Source organism: Nymphaea colorata, chromosome 6 (genome assembly GCF_008831285.2).
Source record: "Nymphaea colorata isolate Beijing-Zhang1983 chromosome 6, ASM883128v2, whole genome shotgun sequence".
In the NCBI taxonomy this organism is placed as follows: Eukaryota; Viridiplantae; Streptophyta; class Magnoliopsida; order Nymphaeales; family Nymphaeaceae; genus Nymphaea; species Nymphaea colorata.
The window spans coordinates 19,509,727-19,531,824 of NC_045143.1; the positions used below are offsets into that span (position 1 = coordinate 19,509,727).

Genomic DNA, 22,098 nt, shown 5'->3' on the forward strand with positions numbered 1-22,098 from the left:
TTGCATATTCCTTGGGTACAACCAACAACATAAAAGTTATAGTTGCCTTTACCCTCCTACTGATTGGGTCTTCGTTTCTAGACATGTGGAAGTATTTTTCTTTATCATCAACCATGAACGTTATATGTTTGATTGTAACCAAAGTTTTGAGCATATTTCATTTTCATAATGACATAATCAACCAAGAGATGCTCTGCCCAAGAACAATGTGCTCATTCAATGTCCACCAACCATTGCAACTCTACGCAACGACTCATCCATGCATAGTGTTGCGGTCCCAACTCTTGGAAATGATGAGTCGAGAGATGCTAACACCATGGAGCCTGATATGGTGTCTCAATAAGGTGCCCATTCATTGTCGCCTTCAACCGAGTTATTTGGTCATAAAATTTTTTGTTAAACTATTATGATCTATTCGTCGTGATGGACGGGTTCTGATTGGTTTGATTAAACCAATACGTACAGGAAGGGACGTTCAAGGGTAGGAAGATAAAAGGATGTGGACTAGGAGATCCCACTGATTTTATTTTTTTTTCATGTGCCAACAGCTTCAAAATTTGATAGTTATATATTTTGTGCCCCAGAGAAAAAAAGTTCTGGCTTCAACCCTGAGCCAATGACACACAAAAAAATGCTACTACGGGAGCTAGCATTTGATTGATATAAGAATAACTATTGCAGTCTTTTTGCAATTAGGGATTTGATCGTGACCTTTGGAAATTACTCCAAATGAGTGTGAAAATTGTTCTCGACTCGACTACTAGAAGGAGGAGGAAGAAAGAGGTGGCATGGGTCACAAATGGAGGTGCTGGTAGCTGCGATCGCATGTGGGATGTGTGTAGCAGCTGCGTTCATTTTGTAGTTTTTTTTTTTTCAAACTGATTGGACCTGAGTTGGTCCAAATAGTCAGTCATTTATCGGATAATTAACTATTTGTCTCTAGTTGCCCTCAATTTTCTTTTTTAATTTGGGAACTATGATATGCACTTGCACCGGAAACTTTGTTTTTAAGATGGGAGGTGTCTGTGATGTAGGTTGCACTTACAAATTTACAGGTTGTTTGCAACGCCTCTTTTCTACACAAGTACGAATAATACCTTCTCGAAATGTTTCACTTTCAGTCCATGTCAATATGCCACACTGACAAGACATATTAATTTTTTCTTTTTTCAAGCATCCACGGATTTACTATTCTTTGGCATCAGCCATCAGTGAGGAGCTAGCTAAACTTACTCTTATGCTTACCCGACATGCCCCTGATCATGCCTACCATGGAAGGCGAAGAGTGCTGTCTACGCCTCCCAGACAGGTTGAGGGTGGGAGTCGCAGGAAGACGTGTCCGGCTGTGGTATGGATTAACCGCCGGGAACCAATTGACTCTGAGATCAGCTGAAGATGATACATCACGGGGTACCACAATTGCTTTCTTCTGTCCATTAGAGCTTCTTGACTCTGGCAGTCCGTTCGCCACCATTGCTGCTGCTGCTCCTGCATGTTTCACATGATGGTCGTGGTCTTCCTCTGCCCCGAGATCGCTAATAGTCCTTCGCGTGTGATTTGCCAGAGGGCTGATGAGCTTGCCTCGGTTGAAGTCGTCCGCGTGCCTTTGGCCGTCTTTCAAGAGCTGCCACAGCAGCTTGTCATCTAGAAACTGATGCTTCTCCGCAGCATGGTGCTTCTTACAAAGTCAGGCAAAGAAAAGAAGTGAGAAACAGAAAAGCCATCACGCTCTGCTGGAGCAGTCATCGGAAACAGAATTGCTGAGCAGAATTAGAGTTGAGCCTTCAACATGACAGACACGAAAATCTGAGTAATTCCCGAAAACATTGCCTTTAGGAGGTACATCATGGTGACTAGGGGCAATGGACAATAAGTGATGATAAAAATATAAAAAATATTACTGAAATCGAGAGAAGGTCCACCAATCAATCTTATAACATAATTTGAATTTGTTTGGTTAAACTTCTTATGTTCAAGGGAAAAAATAAAGCGACAAGATGCTCGTTTGGAGGATAGGATTGTCATTTGCAATTGGTCAAGTACCCCTTATGTGTTAGAACTACTAGTGGTGACAGTACTTATGAACTTAAATCAACATTTGCAAATGTGTTGGGGTTTTATACCAAGGCGGTTTCTCTTAAGTAAAGATTAAAAAAAATTGCCAAAAGTAGTTATTTATCTTTTCATTGATTTTTTTTTTGAATTAACTAAAAATTAACAAAATTTCAAACCACTTACAATCCTGCAGCTAGCATTTTTTTGAATTAACCTTGTACTTTAGTTTAATTAACTAATTTTCAATTAGCATTCAACTAACATTTTTTAAAGGTGTCTCCAAAACCCATTTTTTGTCATCCAAACTAAAACCAGGTTTTGCAAAATGAAAACCTGGTTTTTGTCTTGAAAACTCAGTAAAAAAAAAAAAGGTTTCCCAAAACAAGGTTTAAGCAAAAATCATTTTTTGAAGGGGTTCATCCAAACACTACCTAAATCTAATTACTGATCACATTCAAATTCATCTTCCCCTTCATAGATGAATCTGAATCTCGATCCGATGGTTGACTGGGATAGGAAATCCGCTTTAAAAACTGAGGTATGAAAACCTAATTACATAGATATCGATTAAGTTTAATTCGATAGTAGGTTCTGACCTTTTCGGAACCACTTATATCCCTAGATGCTGGTCTGAAATTCATTTATGCATCTAAATCCAAGTCTAAATTAAAGTCAGGGCCTAATTATATATGGAAGCCAGATTGGAGCTTGATCATAGGAAGTCTGATCCGACTCCGAACTGGGTAGCTGTGTGATAATATCTGACTAAGTTGGATTTGGTAAGTTTGCTTATCAACTTGAGTCCCATCTTTTTCCGTTTCCCCAAGGAACGAGCAACGGGCCCAAACAACCAAAACAAACTTCTGTCACTGAGGTTCTCACCTGCGCGGCGCCGCCGACGCGGTCTTGGAAGCTGCGGCAGAACCCCTGTTCCCACGCCTCCACCTTTTGCCGCAGATTTCTGACCTCCCTTTCGCAATCCGCCAGCCTCTTCCTCGCTGATCGGTTCGCCTCTTCCTCGGCTTGGATCCTCCTCCTCGCCTCCTCCAACTCCACCCCCCTCCGCGTGACCACCGCCTCCATCTCCACCACAGCGGCCATCAAGCGCCGGGAGGCCTCCGCCACACCGTCGGCCTTCATCTCCCTCGCCAACCCCAGGAGCGGGCGGCACACGTCCTCGGCCATGCGGCAGATGGCCGACTGGACCTCTCCCCCCACCGACAGGAGCGCGCCGTCGAAGCTCCGGAAGGTGGCCCGCTGCACGTTGATGGCCAGGAGCAGCGGTGTCGAGGCGGCGGCCTCTTGCGAGGCGTTGGCCAAGCGAGAGACGATGGCCTGGTGGGCCTTGTGGAGGGAAGATCGGCGGTTCGCCAGCCTTTGGTGGATCGCCTCCAGGTGGCTGTTGACAGTAGACTCGGTGGTTCGGAGGAACGAGATGAGCTGGTTGAATCGCCGTTCCTCCGATTCGGCAATCCTTCGACTCTCCGATTCGGCTCCCGATGCCACCTTCCCTGCATCCTGTCGCCATTTTGGAGGCAAAATTTAGGCATTCCATTCTTGTTCAAATTTAATACAGTATATTGGAAATGAATATCCTTTCGTGCAAATTTTAGGACTTTAAATTCTATCAACAAGCGGTGAAGTAAGAGGAAGCTGAATTATAGTTCATAATTTATAAGATAAAAATTATAAAAACAGTGTTGTCAACATCAGTATCGTCAACATATCACTTTGCCGTTAAGACCGTCTGAACTTTATCTTATATCTGCAAATCTAGTATCTCCCGGCTATCAAACAATAATATTATCGATAAATCCGCCCTTTCCAATGGATTAGTTCCAATGACCCACAACGAATTTAGCATAAAATTATTAAAAAATAGCCTCAAATTTTGATGCAATAACAAAAATAAGCTTTACATTTCCATTTACTTCACTTTTAACTGGTTAAATTAAATATAACGTTAAATTAAAATTCATTGGAACTTTTATATATATATTGAAATCTTATGTGAGGTCCATCCAATCATGGCCGCATTATACACAAACTCGGACGTGAGATGTAGGGAGAATTTTTACTCAAAATTGGACGGAAAAATGTAAAAATTTATAAATTATATATATATATATATGAAAGTTAAAGTTCTCCTACCATTCTTTATCCCAATGTATGGGAAGTGCAGTCCGATGCATTGGTCACGTGTGGGCAGCCTCTCAATAATTTCTTATTTTCACATTGACCACTTTAAATAATATTTTCACATTGACCACTCTAAATATTTGCTTTTTAAATGACCCTTAAGATATAAAAACTTTTGAAAGAGTGTCCCGACTCCCTTCAGCAAATTTCCTTTTTTGCTCTAGTTGCCAAATCCAAATCTCTCTCTCTCTCTCTCTCTCTCTATATATATATATATATATATATAACTTAAAATATATAAAATACAAATACGAAGAAAATGTCTACGGGAACAACAGGATCAATCAAAGAATTAAATTAAATACAGAGAAACAAGACAGATACTAAAAGGGGTCCTTTCATGCTTTAAAAACGGGATTGACCAAACTGCCTCCACCACATTGGCCCATCACGAAAATTCTGCTACTGGCCATTTTGGTCATTTCGTCGATTCAGCAGACTGAGCTTCCACCGTGTAGGTGCCTGCAATCCCGGTAAAAAGTTCTGCCGGAATCCGACGAAACGAACACTCTACCGCCTAAGAACACTTGTTTCCGTCATCCGAAAAGATTCCGGCAACAGACATTCCATTCACTACGGAAATAAACGAAGTCCTGCGGCAACGCCGCCTGTAGACGCGATTGTGCTATTATTTTCCAGATCACCCTAAGCTTCTCGTTTCCGGCAGGAACATGTGAAATCGCGCGGGAAGACGTCACTAAAGTGGATTTTGTCCTTGTCGAGCTTATTCCTATCACTGCTCGCTGGAAAGGGAGACGAAACTAGAGAGAAGGAAAATCCGCACCTTGCAGACGCTATCCTTCACGACGATCGTGCAAGACCTTCCCTCTACGGCCATTTCCTTCGATTTCAGATCCACGAGACGCATCAACGGCACAGAGAGAGACGCAAAGATCTCTTCTGCCTGAAACAGAAGGTAAGCACAGAGAGTTTGTTCAGTTTTCCCTCTTTCCGAACTTCCCTTCCGAAGAAGAAGAAGAAGAATAAGTATTATTTTACTTCGAGAAGGCCGGCCTTGATGTGTGATTCGAGGATCCGAAACGCGGATTTCGATTCTTCATGAAGACGAACAACATGATCAAGCTTCTGGCGGAGGCCCGCCATTGCTTCCGGCTGCCCGTTCTCCGTTCCCCTCTCGGGAGGGAAAGGGAGAGGCGCCTCTTTTGCATCCCAAAGGGGGCATTGCAACCGGTTGTCGGATCTGGGGCTTGACGTAGCAGATTCGGTTCCTCAGTCCAATTGTTGGTAAAGCGGGTCCTGGTCGAAGGCTTCCAATTCAGCTGAATCCGTTAGCGGTACACATGATCCAAAAAATTATTTTTTATTTTTTGTTATTTCTAAATGGTTCTAAATCTTTTTAACTTGTTCTATTATAATTTTCATATTGATTTTTCAATAATATATAAAACAACAAAAAGGTTTGAAACAATTTAGAAATAACAAAAAGTAGAATAATTTTGTAACATGTACATTTCGATATGGACTACAACACCTATAGAAGATGTGACGAGATAATGTGGGATCCCACCAGAAAATATATGTTCTAAGTAATGGGCATGCTTGGTATCAATAATGGGAAGCTATATCCAATTTGAAGGACTTAGACTTCTGTTAAAAGTTTGACCTAAATTCAAGTAAACGGCAAGAATATCCTTTTGATATTGTGCTAGATAAAGACGAAAACTTTTCGGCATTTCAACAATGAAAAAGATGTTCAGATGGTCAGCCAATTTTTTTTTTTTTTTTGTCTTGCTCAATTAATCTCAAATTAAGGTGTAGATTCTGAAGAAGCCTATTCTATAAACCCCAGAAGGGGTTGGGGGGAGAGGAATAGAACTTCTTTCGATGACAATTAAAAAAAAACCTTTCACGTTTAATAGGTTAAAAAAAAATTATTTTGTTTTACTATGCCGATTGTCGTGTTAAGGGGTGAACACAGCTCCTTATTATGTGAGGAGATCACTTTGTTATTGTTGAAAAAGATAAACGTTTCTATCATTATGCAAATAAAGACAAGATAGAGAGAAAAAAACATAACTTGCTTCGTAGTAAAAGAGAAAAAAAAAGATTTGAAGTGTGGTACATAGGGCATGTAAAGAATTAAAAATAGTAAAAAATAAAAGAAAAAAAATAAAAGGTCCTTTTTGATGAATGCGTTGTCATATAGGTTCGGCATGAACATGGGGAGAATAAGAAGTTTTCATTTCTCATTTTTTCTTCTTTTTTCTCAAAACAAGTGGAGTGCATCAGTGTTGGATCTGGGTCCGGACCCAATCGAGGCCATGCTAAGTTCGACCCGACATTAATACCCTAGCTCCGGTATGCCGTTCGGCCCTTCATATATGCGATGCCTCGACAAATCAGTGGCCATCTTTTAGCGCGAGGCGAGCGCCATTCCCCCCTCAATTTTTCTTTTCAGTTTTTGTTCTCCCTCTCTCTCTTTCTCGCTCGCTCTCTCGCTTTCTTGGTCCCTTTCTCGCTTTCTTGGTCCCTCGCTGTGCTAGGGTTTACCTTACTCGGCTTTTAGGGTTTCTATTAGATCATACATGGCCACGGAATCGGTCGGCCCGGCTCGGAAGAAGGCGAAGCAGGACGCTTCACTAAATGGTAATGGCGGAATCAACGCGTCCAAGAAATCCAAGTCCTCGCTGAATGGTGCCGTTTCTTATCCCTCCCGTTCTCTTGCATTTTTTAGGGTTTCGTGTTGTCTTTTATCTCTCACTATCGCGGTAGGACAAACTATTTCCGTTTGTCTTGTTTGGGCTGCAAAGCGCGTCTAGGGATTTGCTGATCTCCCTTATTTTGTTCTTCCTCTTCCTTCTTGTTTATGGTTTTTGACTTTAGATGACCACAAAACCTTCTTTGTTTCTTTTATTTTTCTATTTTTTTCCTCAGTCGAACCTGTGAGTTCGGGGTTTAGCACACTGTACCTTTTTTTTTTTTGTTTTCCCTCCATTACCGTCTTTCCTTTCTTAGTTTAGGGTAGTATTGCCCATAAGTTATATTTTATTTTCATTGTCTTTAGTTTTAAGTAAAAAAGAAGTAAAGAACATCTTGACATGTTTAAACTGTGTAACTCGATTTTCCTTCATTTTAGAGGCATTGGCTTTCTGCAACTTATTCATGAATCATACGAGCTACAGGATTGATGTAGATTCGGAATTTTTTCCGGTGTGATTTTGTTGATTTCTTTTAGCTATATCTATGGTGCTGTTTGTTACCTCGAACACATTTGTAGCATGTTAGTCAGAACAAATTTCTATACCGGTCCTATCTCGCGATGCATTCGCACCACCCTTAGGTTGGAAAATGCACAACGCCCTGGAATATTGGTTTTCACGAATGCTAATTTTTTCGCCTTTTCAGTTAAGACATTCGTTATGCATTTAAGTTAGATTAATGGTCATATAAGTAAAATGTAAATTAGTTTTTGTTTATTGCTTTTAAGTTTTAACAGTACTGCATAATGATCTAAAAGAATTTCTCTACCAGTAAATGCAATGCATAAGTTTGATTGCTTTGGAGTATCACAATCAGATAATTCAATGAAATTTCACTGAAAGAACGTAACTAATTTCGTGCGACAGAAATGGAGTCCTTTCCAACTGGTATAGGAACCAAATCAAAGCCATGCACCAAATTTTTCAGGTTCTAATCTAAACCTATCTAAGACAACTATTATACTTGCATTTTTCCTTTTTCATTTTTAAAAATAGTAATCAATTTGAATTTATAAGTATTGTGGAGAAAAGTTATTGACGCTAATGAATTGGAAATATAAGTTGTGATACAGGTTTTTGCTGCTTGTGGATCTAATCAAGTTAAGAAAGACAATTGAACAGAGAACACAGTTCACTCCAAGATTATGTTTGGATTTAACTTCGGCAATCCATAACCCAAAAAGAAGATATTATTGGGGCTGCAAGACTTTATTCTCATTTCTGTACAATGTGCTTTAGTTAAACAATGTTTAAGTCCACTTTTACGCTCTATGTTCATGCTTCCTCACCGTTAAGTGGTTGCTAGTTCATATTCTGTTCAACATAATGGGATTTTCTTTGGTTGATTGAGTAATTTAGATGTCATCTGCTTGGACTTGTTGCTTCTGTATGCTTGATTTGCTTTCAGCAACATATTGGGAGTTAATTTTTCTCTTGTTATGCTCTTTGTTAGGAAAAAGCTTGGAAGCATTTAAAAGTTGAAAAGAAATTAAAAAACAGTAAAAAAACAATTAATAGTGTAATATTCTTTTCGGCAACAGTATAAAAAGGTAGGAACACAGAGATCATGATATCTTGATAATGCATTGATTGGCTTCAGTATGGTGATGATATCATGATATTTTCAAAATATGCGTGATTGGTGACTATAGTTTCAGGCTTTCAGCACAGAGCAGGAAAGCACATCTATGTTCTACCAGAAAAGAAATTGGTCGATGTTGAATAAAACTGTTGTCACGCTATTTGAGATATCCTGATTGTTTGTGGAACTTGTAGACACACATTTTTTATGTGCCTACTATTGCATGTGTGACTTTGTGAGTTCTGTTGAATGTTGTTTGGCACCTTTATTGCATGAGTGCACTTAGATAATGTTTTATGTGCTATATGAATTTTTGAGAAAAAAAATGTTCATATTATCATCCTTCGTTGTCAATTTTGTAGCTTAAAAAAGCAGATTTCCCTACATACTTGTTTATCAAATTATTTACAGATGCATGTGTCAAATGAATATATGAGTGTTGCTTGTACACCGTTCTTTTTGTGTATGTGCCTGCATATTTGTACATGCATGCACATAGATAGATCAAATTCATTTGAACTCTTTACATGTGTTAATGTTATTTGGATTAGCAATTATTTAGAATTTTGTATGTTTAGATGTTTTAAACATTGTCACAAAAATATTGCAACTTTTTTACGTGAAAACAATGCAAAAATAAATAAAAATGAAAGGTGTAAACAATTGTGATATTTTAAAGAAAATGAAAAAAATGAAAATATTGTATCTTTTTCATGTTTTTTTTTATAAAATTGTTTTTAGTATCTTTTGAATATTTTGAGGATTCTATCAAGTTGTTAGTATCTATTTTGAATTTCTTTCTACAGTTTGTAAGAAAACTACTGGAGCACTAGAGCTCAAAATTTCATAATTACTTTTTACATGTTTTGATTTTTGAATTCTTGAGTTTTTTTGAGAAACCAAATTTTCAAATCCATACTTGAGGGAGTTCTTGCTGTTATAAAGTTGAATGAATGCTTGATGACAATAGTTTCAAATTTTGATTACAGCCCAAAAGTCACTTTTGAACATCATGATGATGCTATAGTTGGCAAACCTATCAAGTTGACTCAGGAATCGCCTGAGTCGACTCAGATTGCCAAGGGATTGAGTTATGTATCATGTACTGATCCTTATGCAAGCAGATCGTAGAGGACTATGTTTTGGATCAGCTGAATTAGCTGAGTTAGTTGCACCAACTGCAGATTATTTGATTCCAGACTGTTTTGTTCAACACCCATTCTAACTATTACTTAGTATCATTGAAATATTGCCGTTATTTTGTAGCTGTCTTCATAGATTGCATTTTCTTGATAGTTACATGTTATTTTATTGTTATAAAGATTTATGTTCATGGAGCCAACTCGCTGACCCGTGACCCAGTAGTGAAACGATTGGTATCTCATTCATGGGTTTCCCGGCTATGGATGATGCCTTGTGACTTGAATATTAATAAATTTTCCCTTTAACACATACTTTTCTTCGATGAAGGTTAGATAGCTTGTCAATAACTTTTTGTTATTTATTTTCTAATGAGGAGAAAATTGTTGGTGTTTTTCATTAAAGCATTTGGTATGTTTCTCTTTTGGTTAGAGAAAAAAGGTAGACTGGTTTGTAGCTCTTGTCCTGTGTTGGAAATGAAGCACATTCATGGTTACCATGGTAGTATCATGATATTGCTTTACACTAGCTTTTGAATATATGTTGATCATTGTTGCAATCAATGTTGTAAAAGGTGTATTGTAATGTGTATCGGTTGGGCCGACCTATACACCCTATCGTAACGTATAAATTATTTTTTTTAATTCATAAAAATTTTAAAAAATTGGAAAAATTGAGAAAAAGTCGGTAAATTCAGGCCAAACAAAAAAGAAATTTGAAAAAAAAAGTGTTCTATATAAAAGAAAACTCATCACATCATTCATAAGCCATTATATATTAACAACACATTTAGAAATGACAAATAAGAAATTCATAATAACATAATAACCATCCATCACAACTTTAAAGTTTAATAAAGTGTTTTAGATTACATTACAAGTTTACAACAAATAATATATTATGATTATCATCAATCAAGGTCCCATCATCCCCACGGGCCATGAGTAAACCTTCTTATCCACAAGTGAGTTCTCTTCTAAATCAACGATTTATCACATAAATGGGTGATTTTTGTAGAAAAACTAGTAAAGCTTTCCCTTCTCACAACTTTTAGACATGTTTAGAAAGAGAGAGAGAGAGAGAGAGAGAGAGAGGTTCTTTTGTAAAAAACCACAAAAAAATCATTTTATCACTGTATCATACGATCCATGGGGGTGTATCGAGTGTATCGTACGATATGGTATCGCATGATACGATAACACTGGTTGCAACCATCACAATGATATCAACAAGAATGGAAAATGGAAAGCATGCCAAAAGAGCGTGATATATTGAAAAAGTTGTCAAAACTTATGTCTAAAATGTTTGGACATAGTTTCGTTTGGATTCTTGGATGTGCTTTCATTGGCTCCTAGTTCTATGCAATGTGTAGGACCTAGAGCTTAGGTGCACCTTAGGTGACCATTACAATAGTTAACAAAAAAGGGAAAATATAATACTAGTAATAAGATGCAACTATAGATGTTATCTACGGCCACACACGCCCACACACATAAAATATGTTGTATAAAGCCTTATGCACCAGTTGGGACTTCAGAGGTAAATGAGCCTAGGTCTAGTGGGGCTAGGCACTACGTTGCTAAAAAACAAAAATAAAATCTAATCTCATTATTGTTTAAGTTAACAATAAAACAGAAGCATTATTTAATGGAAAACCTATGGCTACCAACTTATAATGATAAAAAATTAAAATGCACAATATAACCTGCAAAGTAAGCATGTCATAACATGATAATAAAAGATAGAAGTTTGAAAGTTCAAATTTAATGAAGTTGAACAATTAAAGTTAATAAGTTATACACTCTGTTGCTCGGAAACTATTTGAAGAACATACCTATATTGACACTGTTGGACATGGGTGTGGATATGGGACACAATTTACTCATTTTTTATTTTTTGCAATTTTATAATTTATTTTGGTTTCATCGTATAGTAATCTATAATTTATAAATATAAAAATGAATATATGTGTTCATCTGCTTAAAATCTTATGCCCACCCCCCCACCCAAAACACACACACACATACAGATATGTATGTATGTATATATGTATGTATGTCCATGTTTTTTGAAAATGCTTTAGTCCTTCATCCCCTCCTGCACGTGTCAACGCTACCCAGACCCATGTGACATTGGTTATATAACTAGAACAAAACTGGTTATATAACTAAAACAAACATGCAAGTGAATATCAGTGCTTTTGAATCTATGATGTTGATGCATCGCCTAGGTGTGTGCTTAGCTATTCCACTTGCATCCCCCAAGTCCAGCACTTAGGCAATGCAAGATGTGTGTGCCTAGGGCGGCTAGGCATGCATGTGTCTAGTCCATAGAAGTCAAAGAGACACTTAGTGGACTCAGCGTGGTTCTTAAGGACTCTTTAATAAGGACTAAATAGTGCTGGAGACTCATGTTTTAAGTTTTGGAAGCCGAAAGCGATGGTCTTCCACTCTTCCTTCAATGGGGAAATTCTATTTAAGTAAATGTTCTAGTCTAGGAACTTATTGCATGATTTTGAGTTTCTTGAATCTTCAATGCTATAAACTTTACATGTTGTATTAAATATACAAATATAATATAATATAAATCATATAATATTGGTTGTTATGTAACCATATCACTATTAGTCACATTATATAACTTAATAATTAATTACTTAATATATATAATAGTTGTTTTCCACACTTTTTAACATATATATTAAGCTATATATGACAATCTGATATATTATATAATATAAATATTATAATAAAGCGTATGTTATACACAGTTACACACATTCATAATTAGTTAAATGGTGGCCTAAGTGTGCCCTCGACGTGCCAAGTTGCGCCTATGTGCAGGCTGTCACCAGGTTGGACCTAGTGGCTTTGATTAAAACAATAGTTTTGAATATTATAAAGTGTGGAAAATCTTACCATTTCTTAAATGTTATCTCCAAACAAAATTATTGATCTAATCAAATGATAGAAGGAACATTTCATATTAAACTTGTTTCAGAAAACATTCATCATTACAATTCTAATAAACTAGGAAAAGGTATTAAGGTGATAACACATGCAGGCAACATGCAAATATTCAAAGGCTAATGTTGTATGAATTGTAATTGTAATCTTAGTTGTCAAGATTCTCGACTAGTCAGTCGAGTCAGTTATCAACTGACCGACGTTCTGAACCAGTGACTAGTTGGTCAAACTAAGTCAATTAGTTAGCCTAGTCATTAGTCAGCCAACTAATTCCTAACCCATGAATGTATATGTACATTTTTTGTCTCTCTCTGTGTGTGTGTATGTGTACAGTCGACCTGGACAGAATCGGACTGACTAATCTCAACCGTTCCTTTTTAGTCTTTTTTACTGTCTTGAATGACAGCCTTTACCTTCTGGTTTGGCAACTTGGACTGTAATTATATTCTCTAGAAGTCCACACATACAAGTACACGAACGCACATATATTTCTAATGCAAAATCACATGCAACAACAGAAAGAGAACAAGAGCTTCACTGAAACAGAAAAAAAAAATGCAACAACAGAAAGAGAAAAAAGCTTCACTGAAACAGAAAAATAAAATACTTAAAATAAAAAAGGAAGAATATGGCAACAAAGAACAAAACATTTGGATTGTGAAAGAAAAAAAAATCTAAGTTATTGATGGCCTAGCGAGCCTATGACAGGCATTTTCAAGTAGTAGGTCAGCTAGGGACATTTTCAAGTAGTATGTCAGCTAGGGACATCTAGCCTCGGTGACCAGCCAATTTTGGGAGCCTAAGCGCAAGTGAGGGAGCCATTGACAACATAGATATCAGTGCAATATTTTCAAAATATGAGCGATATTTATGACTAATGGGGTGAATATAGTTCACAAAATTTATGTGAACTCATTTTACTTTTGAGGCCAATTTAAAACACTGATACTGATATCTTTTGCCACAAGAGAATCTTTGACTGAATTTGGGAGACTACCTTGAGATGTGTTTGTGTTGTGTTAATTTTATTCTTTGTTAATTGTAATATCTGTACTTCCTCTTGGTAAATTGATTTTTATTTGATGGTTGAATATTCAAAAGTAGTTTGATTTCTTTCTCAAGCATATTTGTTTAGTATCTTGATCTTGTATGTAGATGGTAATTCTGTAATTGAAAGCCAAAAGCAGTGCGTTTACATTTATAAGCTGCCCTGTAGAAGGAAGGAGAACAATTTCTGTGCTCGAATGATAGAATCAAGATTGATTCTATGGAATATGTAGTTGAATATTGGTTATTTTTCACATTAGTGTGATACAATGACCATAAAAACTACTTATGTTTAGGGGCTTTCTCCTGATACAGTCCTTGTGCAATATGATTTTAGTGGCTTTCTCAAAGCCACTAATTTAGTGAATGTTTTGAATATGTCACAACGCTATTGCAATTTTGAAACCATATCATGATATATGCATGCTCTAGCAGTATTTCAAAGCATGTTCACCAGTATTGATGACACTTAAGGAGTATACAGTAATATCGTGAGTCGTGATTATGAAGCTTTGTGTATCAAGAAGTTAATAGTACCTTGAAAATGTTTGTCCTGATCTGATTTCTCGCGATAATATCATGATTATTGAAATTTTTGGATCATAAATTTTACCCATGTTTATTTGTTATGCTTTGGAAACCTCTTGTATGACTTTTTCATAGTTTTTGCAGCAGCTTGCTGTAAGCATAGTATTCTGTACGTTTTCTGAAGCATTAAATATGTTTTTTGTCTTCTATAGTTTTTGATATTTTCGTTAGATTGTGTAGAGAAAGCGTGCTAGGAGAAACCTTTCCTTGAAATTGCTGGGAACAGTGTTGGTAACTATGTTCCAATGCATCAGTAAAAATTAATACCATAATAATATCATGATATAATCCTGAAGAGTTCAATGCAGTAAAAGCAAACTATGATGCATTGAAAAACAAGAAGAACAATTACATAAAGCCTGAAGGAGCTAAAAAAAAAATCATAGGAAATTTTGAAAAAAGAACATTTTGAAATTATTTAAACATATGCCGTGAGTCAATGATAACACATGTAAGTAATTGAAGTTCTGAAGTGGGAAAAACAGTCCAGGCTCCAAAAACAACATTGTGCTGGAGTGACATATTTGTTGAAGATATTCAAACGTTGGTATACCTTATGATTCAAATCGTGGTTTCTTGTGCAGCACCGCGGGTTGCCCCTTTGGAGAAGGTTGCCACTTCCTGCATTACGTACCTGGGGGCCTGAGCGTTGTGGCTCAGATGATGAATTTAAATAATGGTGTAGCAGCTTCTACGAGGAAACAATCTGGCCCTGGAATGTCAGAGGTCGCTTCACCTGGTGTCATTGTTAAGACCCGCATTTGCAACAAATATAATACTGCAGAAGGATGCAAGTTTGGGGATCAATGCCATTTTGCACATGGTGAGAGGGAGCTGGGGAAGCCAATTGCACCTGGATCAGATCACCAGTTTGGTTCTGGTGTTGGCAGCAGGTTGGCTGGCAGGCTTGAACCATCTGTCCCTCCAGCTGCTAGCTTTGGAGCCTCTGCCACAGCGAAGATAAGTGTTGATGCTTCTCTCGCTGGCGCCATCATTGGTAAGGGTGGTGTAAACTCTAAGCAAATTTGCCGTGTCACAGGTGCAAAGCTCTCAATCAGGGATCATGAATCTGATCCCAACTTGAGGAATATTGAGCTGGAGGGGACTTTTGATCAGATTAAGCATGCGAGCACCATGGTGCGAGAGCTCATTGTTAGTGTCAGTGCTGCTGGTGGGGCGAAGAACTCCGGTCCACCCGGTTCTGCTGCCCCTGGACCTGGTAGCAATTATAAGACAAAGTTGTGTGAGAACTACGGTAAGGGCTCGTGCACGTTTGGAGATAGGTGCCACTTCGCTCATGGTGCGTCTGAGTTGCGGAAGCCATGAAATGGTGGTAAGGCAAGAGAGGAGTTGCTTCTATATATTTTGCTAGGCCTATCTTGAACTAGCCTTCTTTTGCTCATTATTGTAGTTTAACTGTCGAAGAACTAATTAACTTTTACCTTCATTCGTCTATAACTACTGTGACTTTCCTTTCTGAAAGATGTTTCAGCTTTGTTCCTTGTGTTCTGCCCACTTTTCTGTTGGAGTTTGGTAATATTTCGTTGGTGGAGTTTGGTAAATGTGAATATTTTCATAAATGGTGCCTTCAACTTTCAAAATTTTCAATCAATTTACGTTTTTTGTGCTAGGTCAGACGGATACAGCAAAATGTCTGTTACTGCAACACACTTTTATGACACGTTTTTTAAACAGCACATTAGCTTTTGCTTTTTGCACATTAATTTTAAAGTTTTAATATTATTTTTGCCTACAAATTTTCTAAAGCATGTTTTTCCACCTGTTTGCATTTTTCTCACCTATTTGTACTAAATATGTACAATTTTCTGTGGAATTATTCACACACACACATATATATATATATATATATATATATATATATTTGCTGTACTGTCTTCCTATCCACAACTTTTAAAATTTGCCGTGTCCATATCTGCCCCCTGCTACCCGTGCCAGTGACGTGGATTTTGTGTAGAAGGAAATGAAACCTGGTGAAGGTTGTCAGCTGTATCCTGGGCGTTAAAAACCCTTTCTGTTACTTTGAGGTCTTATGCGGCACCACCCCAAAGCCTGGTGGAAAAACGGTTCTCTCTTATAATATTCATAATAAATGGTTCTTGGAAGTGTTTGAGAATCTTGGCATTGTTTCTTTCTGTCATACAAATGTGTCCACGTTGTTAATTGTGATCAGATTGGAGTTTGTTTTTTATTCGACTGTACCATTTTGTTCATAAAAAGGGCAAATTTATCTTGGGTGAAGTGCTTGCCTCCCTCGAGAAAAGGCAAATTATTGCGACACATATTCTTGTGATGATCTAACCGTGACCATATTTTGGTTCTGACCTAATCATTGTTATAAGCGTATAGCTATTACTAACTACAGTAACTGTTCTAATTGAATGTGACAGGGCTTCTCAAGGTTGATTTTTTATCAAAATGTTGTTACCCAATTGCTCCATCGGATCGTAAATGTTCTTTTATGTAGGTACCGGCCAATTTCTGTATCTTTACAAAAAAATTGACGCAAATTATAGTTAATTTTTGTTCAACTAGATTTGCAGACTTAAACACAGTAAGTTCAATGTATAATGCAGTCAACGTTTTTCTTTAGAATAGACGCATTTTTCAGTTTGAATATTTATTCTGGGGGGACTGTCACTTGCAAGGTAGATAACGGAGCTCAATTCAAGTTCTGATATACAAAAGATTATCATGATTTGACTTTGAAATCAAGTTATAGTAAGAACTAATTTCCTCAAGTCATGATCAGTGCATGTTGCAGGCCGCAGTTTGCACTGAAAATTCAGTCCGAATTATATCTGTTTCATACTGTTTCCTCTGCAAAATAAGTAATAAGAGAAATGACGAGTTTTTCTTCTTGTCTTTTTCTCTTTTTTCACTTTGGCACTGATATTTTGACACAAACGCAATGCTGCATCAATAAAAAACTACAGGTATGATTGTCATTCAGAAGCTAAAACCTTTCAATTTTTTGGTTTATAAGAATCTTGAAGTGTTTTACTTATCTGCTATGAAGCACCGTAAGATTTCAATTTGTTGTTAGCAGGTCTTCTCTATTCTTAACGAATTTTTGTTTGCTTGGAGGCCACTTGTCCGTTACATAGTAGCAAAGAAGAAGACCTTGTGAAACATAAAGAAACAAAGCGAACATAGACATTACTTGTTTATGCTTGTAAAATAGTTAAAAAAATATGAAATTGGGGGAATTAAACAGGGAGCTACTTTCTCAAATCTTGAGCCTAGAAGTTCCCTTTGACTTCATTTTCAAGCAAAACATTCAAATACAACTTTTCTCAAATACAACATTCCTTCTTCTCTGTCTCTTTATACCTTTTAATTCATGCACTCATTCTTTCAAAATATTCATCGTCTATTTCGACGACCAGTACCACGTGAACCTAGCTGGCGCACACTTATTTATAATTAAAGGAGAAAGAGAAGAAAAACAAAAAATGGAAAGACGATCAATAATACGAAAAGCCAACAACAAGCTTTTGAAAAAGAAATCAAGAAAGCATCCCTCTGTAATCTATAAATTAAAACATTTCATCTTTGAACCTCCTTCGATAATACCACCGCAAGGGTTGTTCTATGTTAGAGGCACATGCTTTATCCTACCAAATCTTAATAGAGCAGTTTTCCAAACAAATCTAGCAATAGAGCATGTAAAGAACACATGCGCCTCATTTTCCACAGCAGCATTAGACAGATAACATCTTGAGCTCATTGAAATACCCTGCCTTTGCGTACAGCGCTCAAGGGGGAGGCGACCTCCACATTGAACGAACGAAGCTGGTTATGTGCACATTCCTTTCCTGTGCATGAAAAGAACAAAATATCTCCATTAAAATATAAAAAGAAACTTTTTTATAAGGGTAAAAATAGGATCTCAAGTAGTCTAAAAAATACCCCTACCCCCTTTTGAAGCATACACAGAGGTGTGCCCGCACTTCTCCAGCTTTCTTGATAGACTTGTTTTCCCATCCTTTGCGGCCCCTCATATCGAGGACGGACCAGAGGCCGATCTTGCCAAAGAGGGGAGTCACATTTCCGTTCCCATCTCGCAGATTGACCACTCTAATTAGAAAAAGGTTGTTTTCTTCCATTAGTTTTTCATCATTCAGTTGAGAGTGCGCTGCATCAAGTGAAACTGGTTTGGTGGAAAGGTAGTCGAACGGACGTCTCATGAGTATTTTTCACCTAGGCTAATCCAACCGCTCTAGTGAGTGAAGAGTGAAGGCTGAAGCTCTACCCTCTTTCCCCTCATCCCTCGAGGAGGGTCTGGGGCAACTTTGTGGTGCCTGGAGGCTGTAGGCGCTCTGCTATATATTATTTGCATATTGGTGTCCCCTTTTGCAACAAAGAGGGTAGACTAAAGATCAAAACAAAAACTGGCCGCCTACCATATCAGGCATGGGCAGTTGCACCAACTCCGTTGGGGATATCTTATTAATATTTAATTGCGAAGAAATAGAATTGATGACAATGGGAGGTTTCCAAAGCTTTCCAATGCATACACGTTTTAGGCAATGAGAAACCATAGTCTGCTTTTATGGAAGCATCCTAGTGGCTCAATAAGGTGGTCCTTGTGGAAATTGTTAAATAATTAAATGTTATCGGGTAAGGGCATTTGAAATTTATCAAAATACTGTAAAGTGAAAAACAAACATTTGTGGAAATTAACAAAGTTATATCCATCAACGTTAACATCCGAGCATTCTGCTCATGGTACCATAATGACAGTTTCGTTTTTATACCTCTATCTTGAAATCATACACATCTCATTGTGCCTGGATTATAACCGTTTGGAGGCATCGAGCTTGAAGTTGTTCTCCGCTCACTTATAGAACATGAATTTTTCAAAAAGCTATATATATATATATATTGGTGAAAGTCATCAGGAATAAAAACCAAACTCTTTAATTTTGATGTTTAAAATGTTTTTTTTTGCAATCTAATCTTACTGATATGATCTTAATAATAGATTGTTGCAAAACATATATTAAGTTGATCATTTGTTGGACTTTAATAGTGTTTTTATAATAAGAAAAAAAATGAATGGCATCCCATAGCATCAACATTTTGATAATAAAAAAATCCATGTTTTTCATACAAAAAACTTGAATCAAAGCATGTTTTATATCAAGTTATCTTATATAATTATATTAAGATGTTTATATTTTATTTAAAATAAATTTATAGCAAAAAAATCAGTTCTTATCCCTTACTTAAGCATGTGTGTGCGCGTGTATATATATATATATCTGTCTTTTAGTTATTAATTCTTTTTCTGTCATTAAGCAATAGTAAATTCATGAGCATCTGATCTTGTGTTTGGTTAGTAACAAAGTAATGGGAATATTATCAATAGTATAAATTATGACCTGAAGAGTGAATACCTTACAAAACGCTATGAAGTCGACCACTGGTATATATGATACATATCTCTTCGAATTCTTGTACATAAAACCCCACTTTTTAGACTTCATGTCTAAGTGTTGCACCGATCATAAACTCTTAACACTGACTGCATCTGCAATGTTCCAGTCGGGCGGAGACCAGCCCCAACAAACAATTTCATAATAATTCGGGCACACAAGAGGCTGCAAACTGGGCAATGGGTAGTATGATACATGAATACGAAAAAAGGGGAAACCCACAAGAATGCAAGCATTAAAAGCAAAATCATTGGTGCAGTCTCCGATGTGTGCTCCAAATTTAAAATTTTTGTCTTTTTCTTAAAAAAATGTTAAATGGAAAAAAACATGAAAACACATTTTTTTCCTTTTTATTTTATTCATTTTCTTACATTTTTTTGATGCCAATCTTTTTTTTAAAAAAATTATTTGTTGCAAACTTTTTTATGTTTGTGTTATTAGTTTTTATTTTATTTTTTTTAATTTCTAAAAAATTTACCATAATATTATTTTTTAAGATGATAGTATAATACGGAAGAAAAACCTGAATCACATAAAGTTTTTTGTGACTATAAATCTTAGAAGCAGAAAAAGGGAAAAAAAAAGGCAATTAAAACAACAGGATATACACATAGGATATACACATGTAAGACATCATAACGTCGCAAAAGATGGTGCACAGAGAGAGAGAGAGAGAGAGATTCCTTGATAATCTTTGGCTGTGGACATGACTCTGTCAAGATTACCATTCCCTCTATTATTTGATACACGAGGTCTTTTCCATTCTTCCTCATTCCCTCCATCATGCTTCCACTTAAGTCGATTTCCGGGTGGATTGCTGTTCACCATTGTCCTGTTCCCCTCCACCAGCAATGTCCGATCTCGAGCCAACAGCAGAAGCAGCAGCCGCAGTTGTTGCTAATGCCTTTCTTTCTTCCTTCTTGTAGCGGATCCCACAAGCGTTACATAGACACTGAAACAAGATCGCAAAATGAATATATATATATATCGAGAAAGAGAGAGAGAGATTGTTACATGGCCAGTAGAAGTAATTCTTTGATAAACAACAAGCATCCTAAGGCACATGTCTCACGGATGAATGCACTTCACAATAACGACGCGCACACACATCAGGCAAAGGGCTTCACCCTTGCGACTCACGGCGAGGGATTGGAACACTTTGGGTTGTACACTTCCTCAAAGCACATTCCACTAATAACATTGGTTGAATAACATGACTGATAAACTAACTCACCCTGCTATTTTACAGTTGCACTCGAGTCACAGTCGGGTGCGTACCAAACATACGTGCGGCTCTGACTTACACCCGAGCCCAGCTAAAATGTCATATTACTAAATTACTTATATAATATGTGTTGTTATGATATTTTTCTATGCAATACAATTATTTTGTATACATTAATAACAAAATTATAATAATAATATATACATGTGTATTCTATTATATATATAATAAATAATAATAATAATAAAATACTCTCACCGTAGTGCGGCACTAAAATTTTTTGGAATGTGTAACTTCGACACCTACACTCCTGCACTCAAGTGACATAGCTGATGTAGGAATGATAGATTTAGTGTTTTTTTTCCCCTCAAGGTTGTGTTTGATAGCCTCACACCCCATCCAAGTTTGTCTTACAAAGTGTGTTTTGGGAGATCCTCAATCTAGCATGGATTTTAAATCTCAGCTACATATTAAAAACTATGAGTTTAAGAACAGTTTGGAAAGAGAGGGGTCTGAATTTAAGATCCGTGATAAAAGGAACACAACATAAATAAAAACAGGAGCAACCATTTAACAACATGCGCCTAGACAACATACAACTAATCAGGCAAGCTGATCTCACTACTCAAGAGGATGGCATAACCTCTCTACCTTTAAAGTCTATATATATTGCATCTATCTTCCACACTGTCAGGGTTCAATTTCCAAGAATATGTAGCTTGAGATAGCCCGAAAGCAGGAGGTGTATCAAATACGATGAGGAGTTATCTGGTTCAAGAGGGGTTTCAAGCGTAGGTGAGCAAGCCTCTAGCTATCGTCAACTAAGACAACTGTGTCAACTACTGGCATGAAGAAGAATACTCCAGAAGTCAGGTTAAAACGATAGAATTTATAAGGACTCCAAGATTCATGACTGTGAAGCGTGTTTACCTTGGCGCCTTTTGGGCCATTCCTCCATAGCGGTGTTGATGTGGTTTGACAAAAGCAACATCTTCTCGTAGTAGTTATTCCCTCTCTTCTTCCGTCACCAACATTCTCTTTGCTATGTAAAAAGCTGCTGTCCTGCGTATTTTTCAGAACAAAGTTTGGGATGACATGGAAATTTGCATAGGCAGCA

The 22,098-nt window shown here is 37.1% G+C and overlaps 2 protein-coding genes across 3 annotated transcripts; one reads left to right on the top strand and one right to left on the bottom strand.

Annotated features, from left to right (window-relative positions):
- Positions 1–1,125: 1,125 nt before the first annotated feature.
- Positions 1,126–5,416, bottom strand: LOC116255632 (uncharacterized). 2 transcript variants are annotated; one of them, XM_031631506.2, is made up of 4 exons: positions 5,254–5,416; positions 5,039–5,158; positions 2,938–3,573; positions 1,126–1,675 (listed from the first exon to the last, which is right to left on the bottom strand). In XM_031631506.2, the coding sequence occupies exons 1-4, from the start codon at positions 5,356–5,358 to the stop codon at positions 1,220–1,222; spliced, it is 1,317 nt and encodes a 438-aa protein (XP_031487366.1). In that variant the 5' UTR covers positions 5,359–5,416; the 3' UTR covers positions 1,126–1,219. The 2 variants fall into 2 exon arrangements, with proteins under 2 accessions (XP_031487366.1, XP_031487365.1); XM_031631505.2 differs by having other exon boundaries at positions 1,126–1,678.
- A 1,193-nt stretch (positions 5,417–6,609) lies between these two features.
- Positions 6,610–15,812, top strand: LOC116255991 (zinc finger CCCH domain-containing protein 31-like). Its single transcript, XM_031632099.2, has 3 exons — positions 6,610–6,909; positions 7,842–7,902; positions 14,882–15,812. The coding sequence occupies exons 1-3, from the start codon at positions 6,801–6,803 to the stop codon at positions 15,621–15,623; spliced, it is 912 nt and encodes a 303-aa protein (XP_031487959.1). The 5' UTR covers positions 6,610–6,800; the 3' UTR covers positions 15,624–15,812.
- The last annotated feature ends 6,286 nt before the right edge of the window (positions 15,813–22,098 follow it).

Bases quoted from the DNA above. Each gene is read 5' to 3' on its own strand.
- LOC116255632 (XM_031631505.2), bottom strand. From the start codon at position 5,358: ATGGCGGGCCTCCGCCAGAAGCTTGATCATGTTGTTCGTCTTCATGAA. The intron at 5,159-5,253 runs GTAAAATAATAC...CTTCTGTTTCAG, and splicing joins TCAAGGCCGGCCTTCTCGAA to GCAGAAGAGATCTTTGCGTC. The intron at 1,679-2,937 runs GTGAGAACCTCA...TGACTTTGTAAG, and splicing joins GCGTCGGCGGCGCCGCGCAG to AAGCACCATGCTGCGGAGAA.
- LOC116255991 (XM_031632099.2), top strand. From the start codon at position 6,801: ATGGCCACGGAATCGGTCGGCCCGGCTCGGAAGAAGGCGAAGCAGGAC. The intron at 6,910-7,841 runs GTGCCGTTTCTT...TTCGTGCGACAG, and splicing joins ATCCAAGTCCTCGCTGAATG to AAATGGAGTCCTTTCCAACT. The intron at 7,903-14,881 runs GTTCTAATCTAA...TTTCTTGTGCAG, and splicing joins CCATGCACCAAATTTTTCAG to CACCGCGGGTTGCCCCTTTG.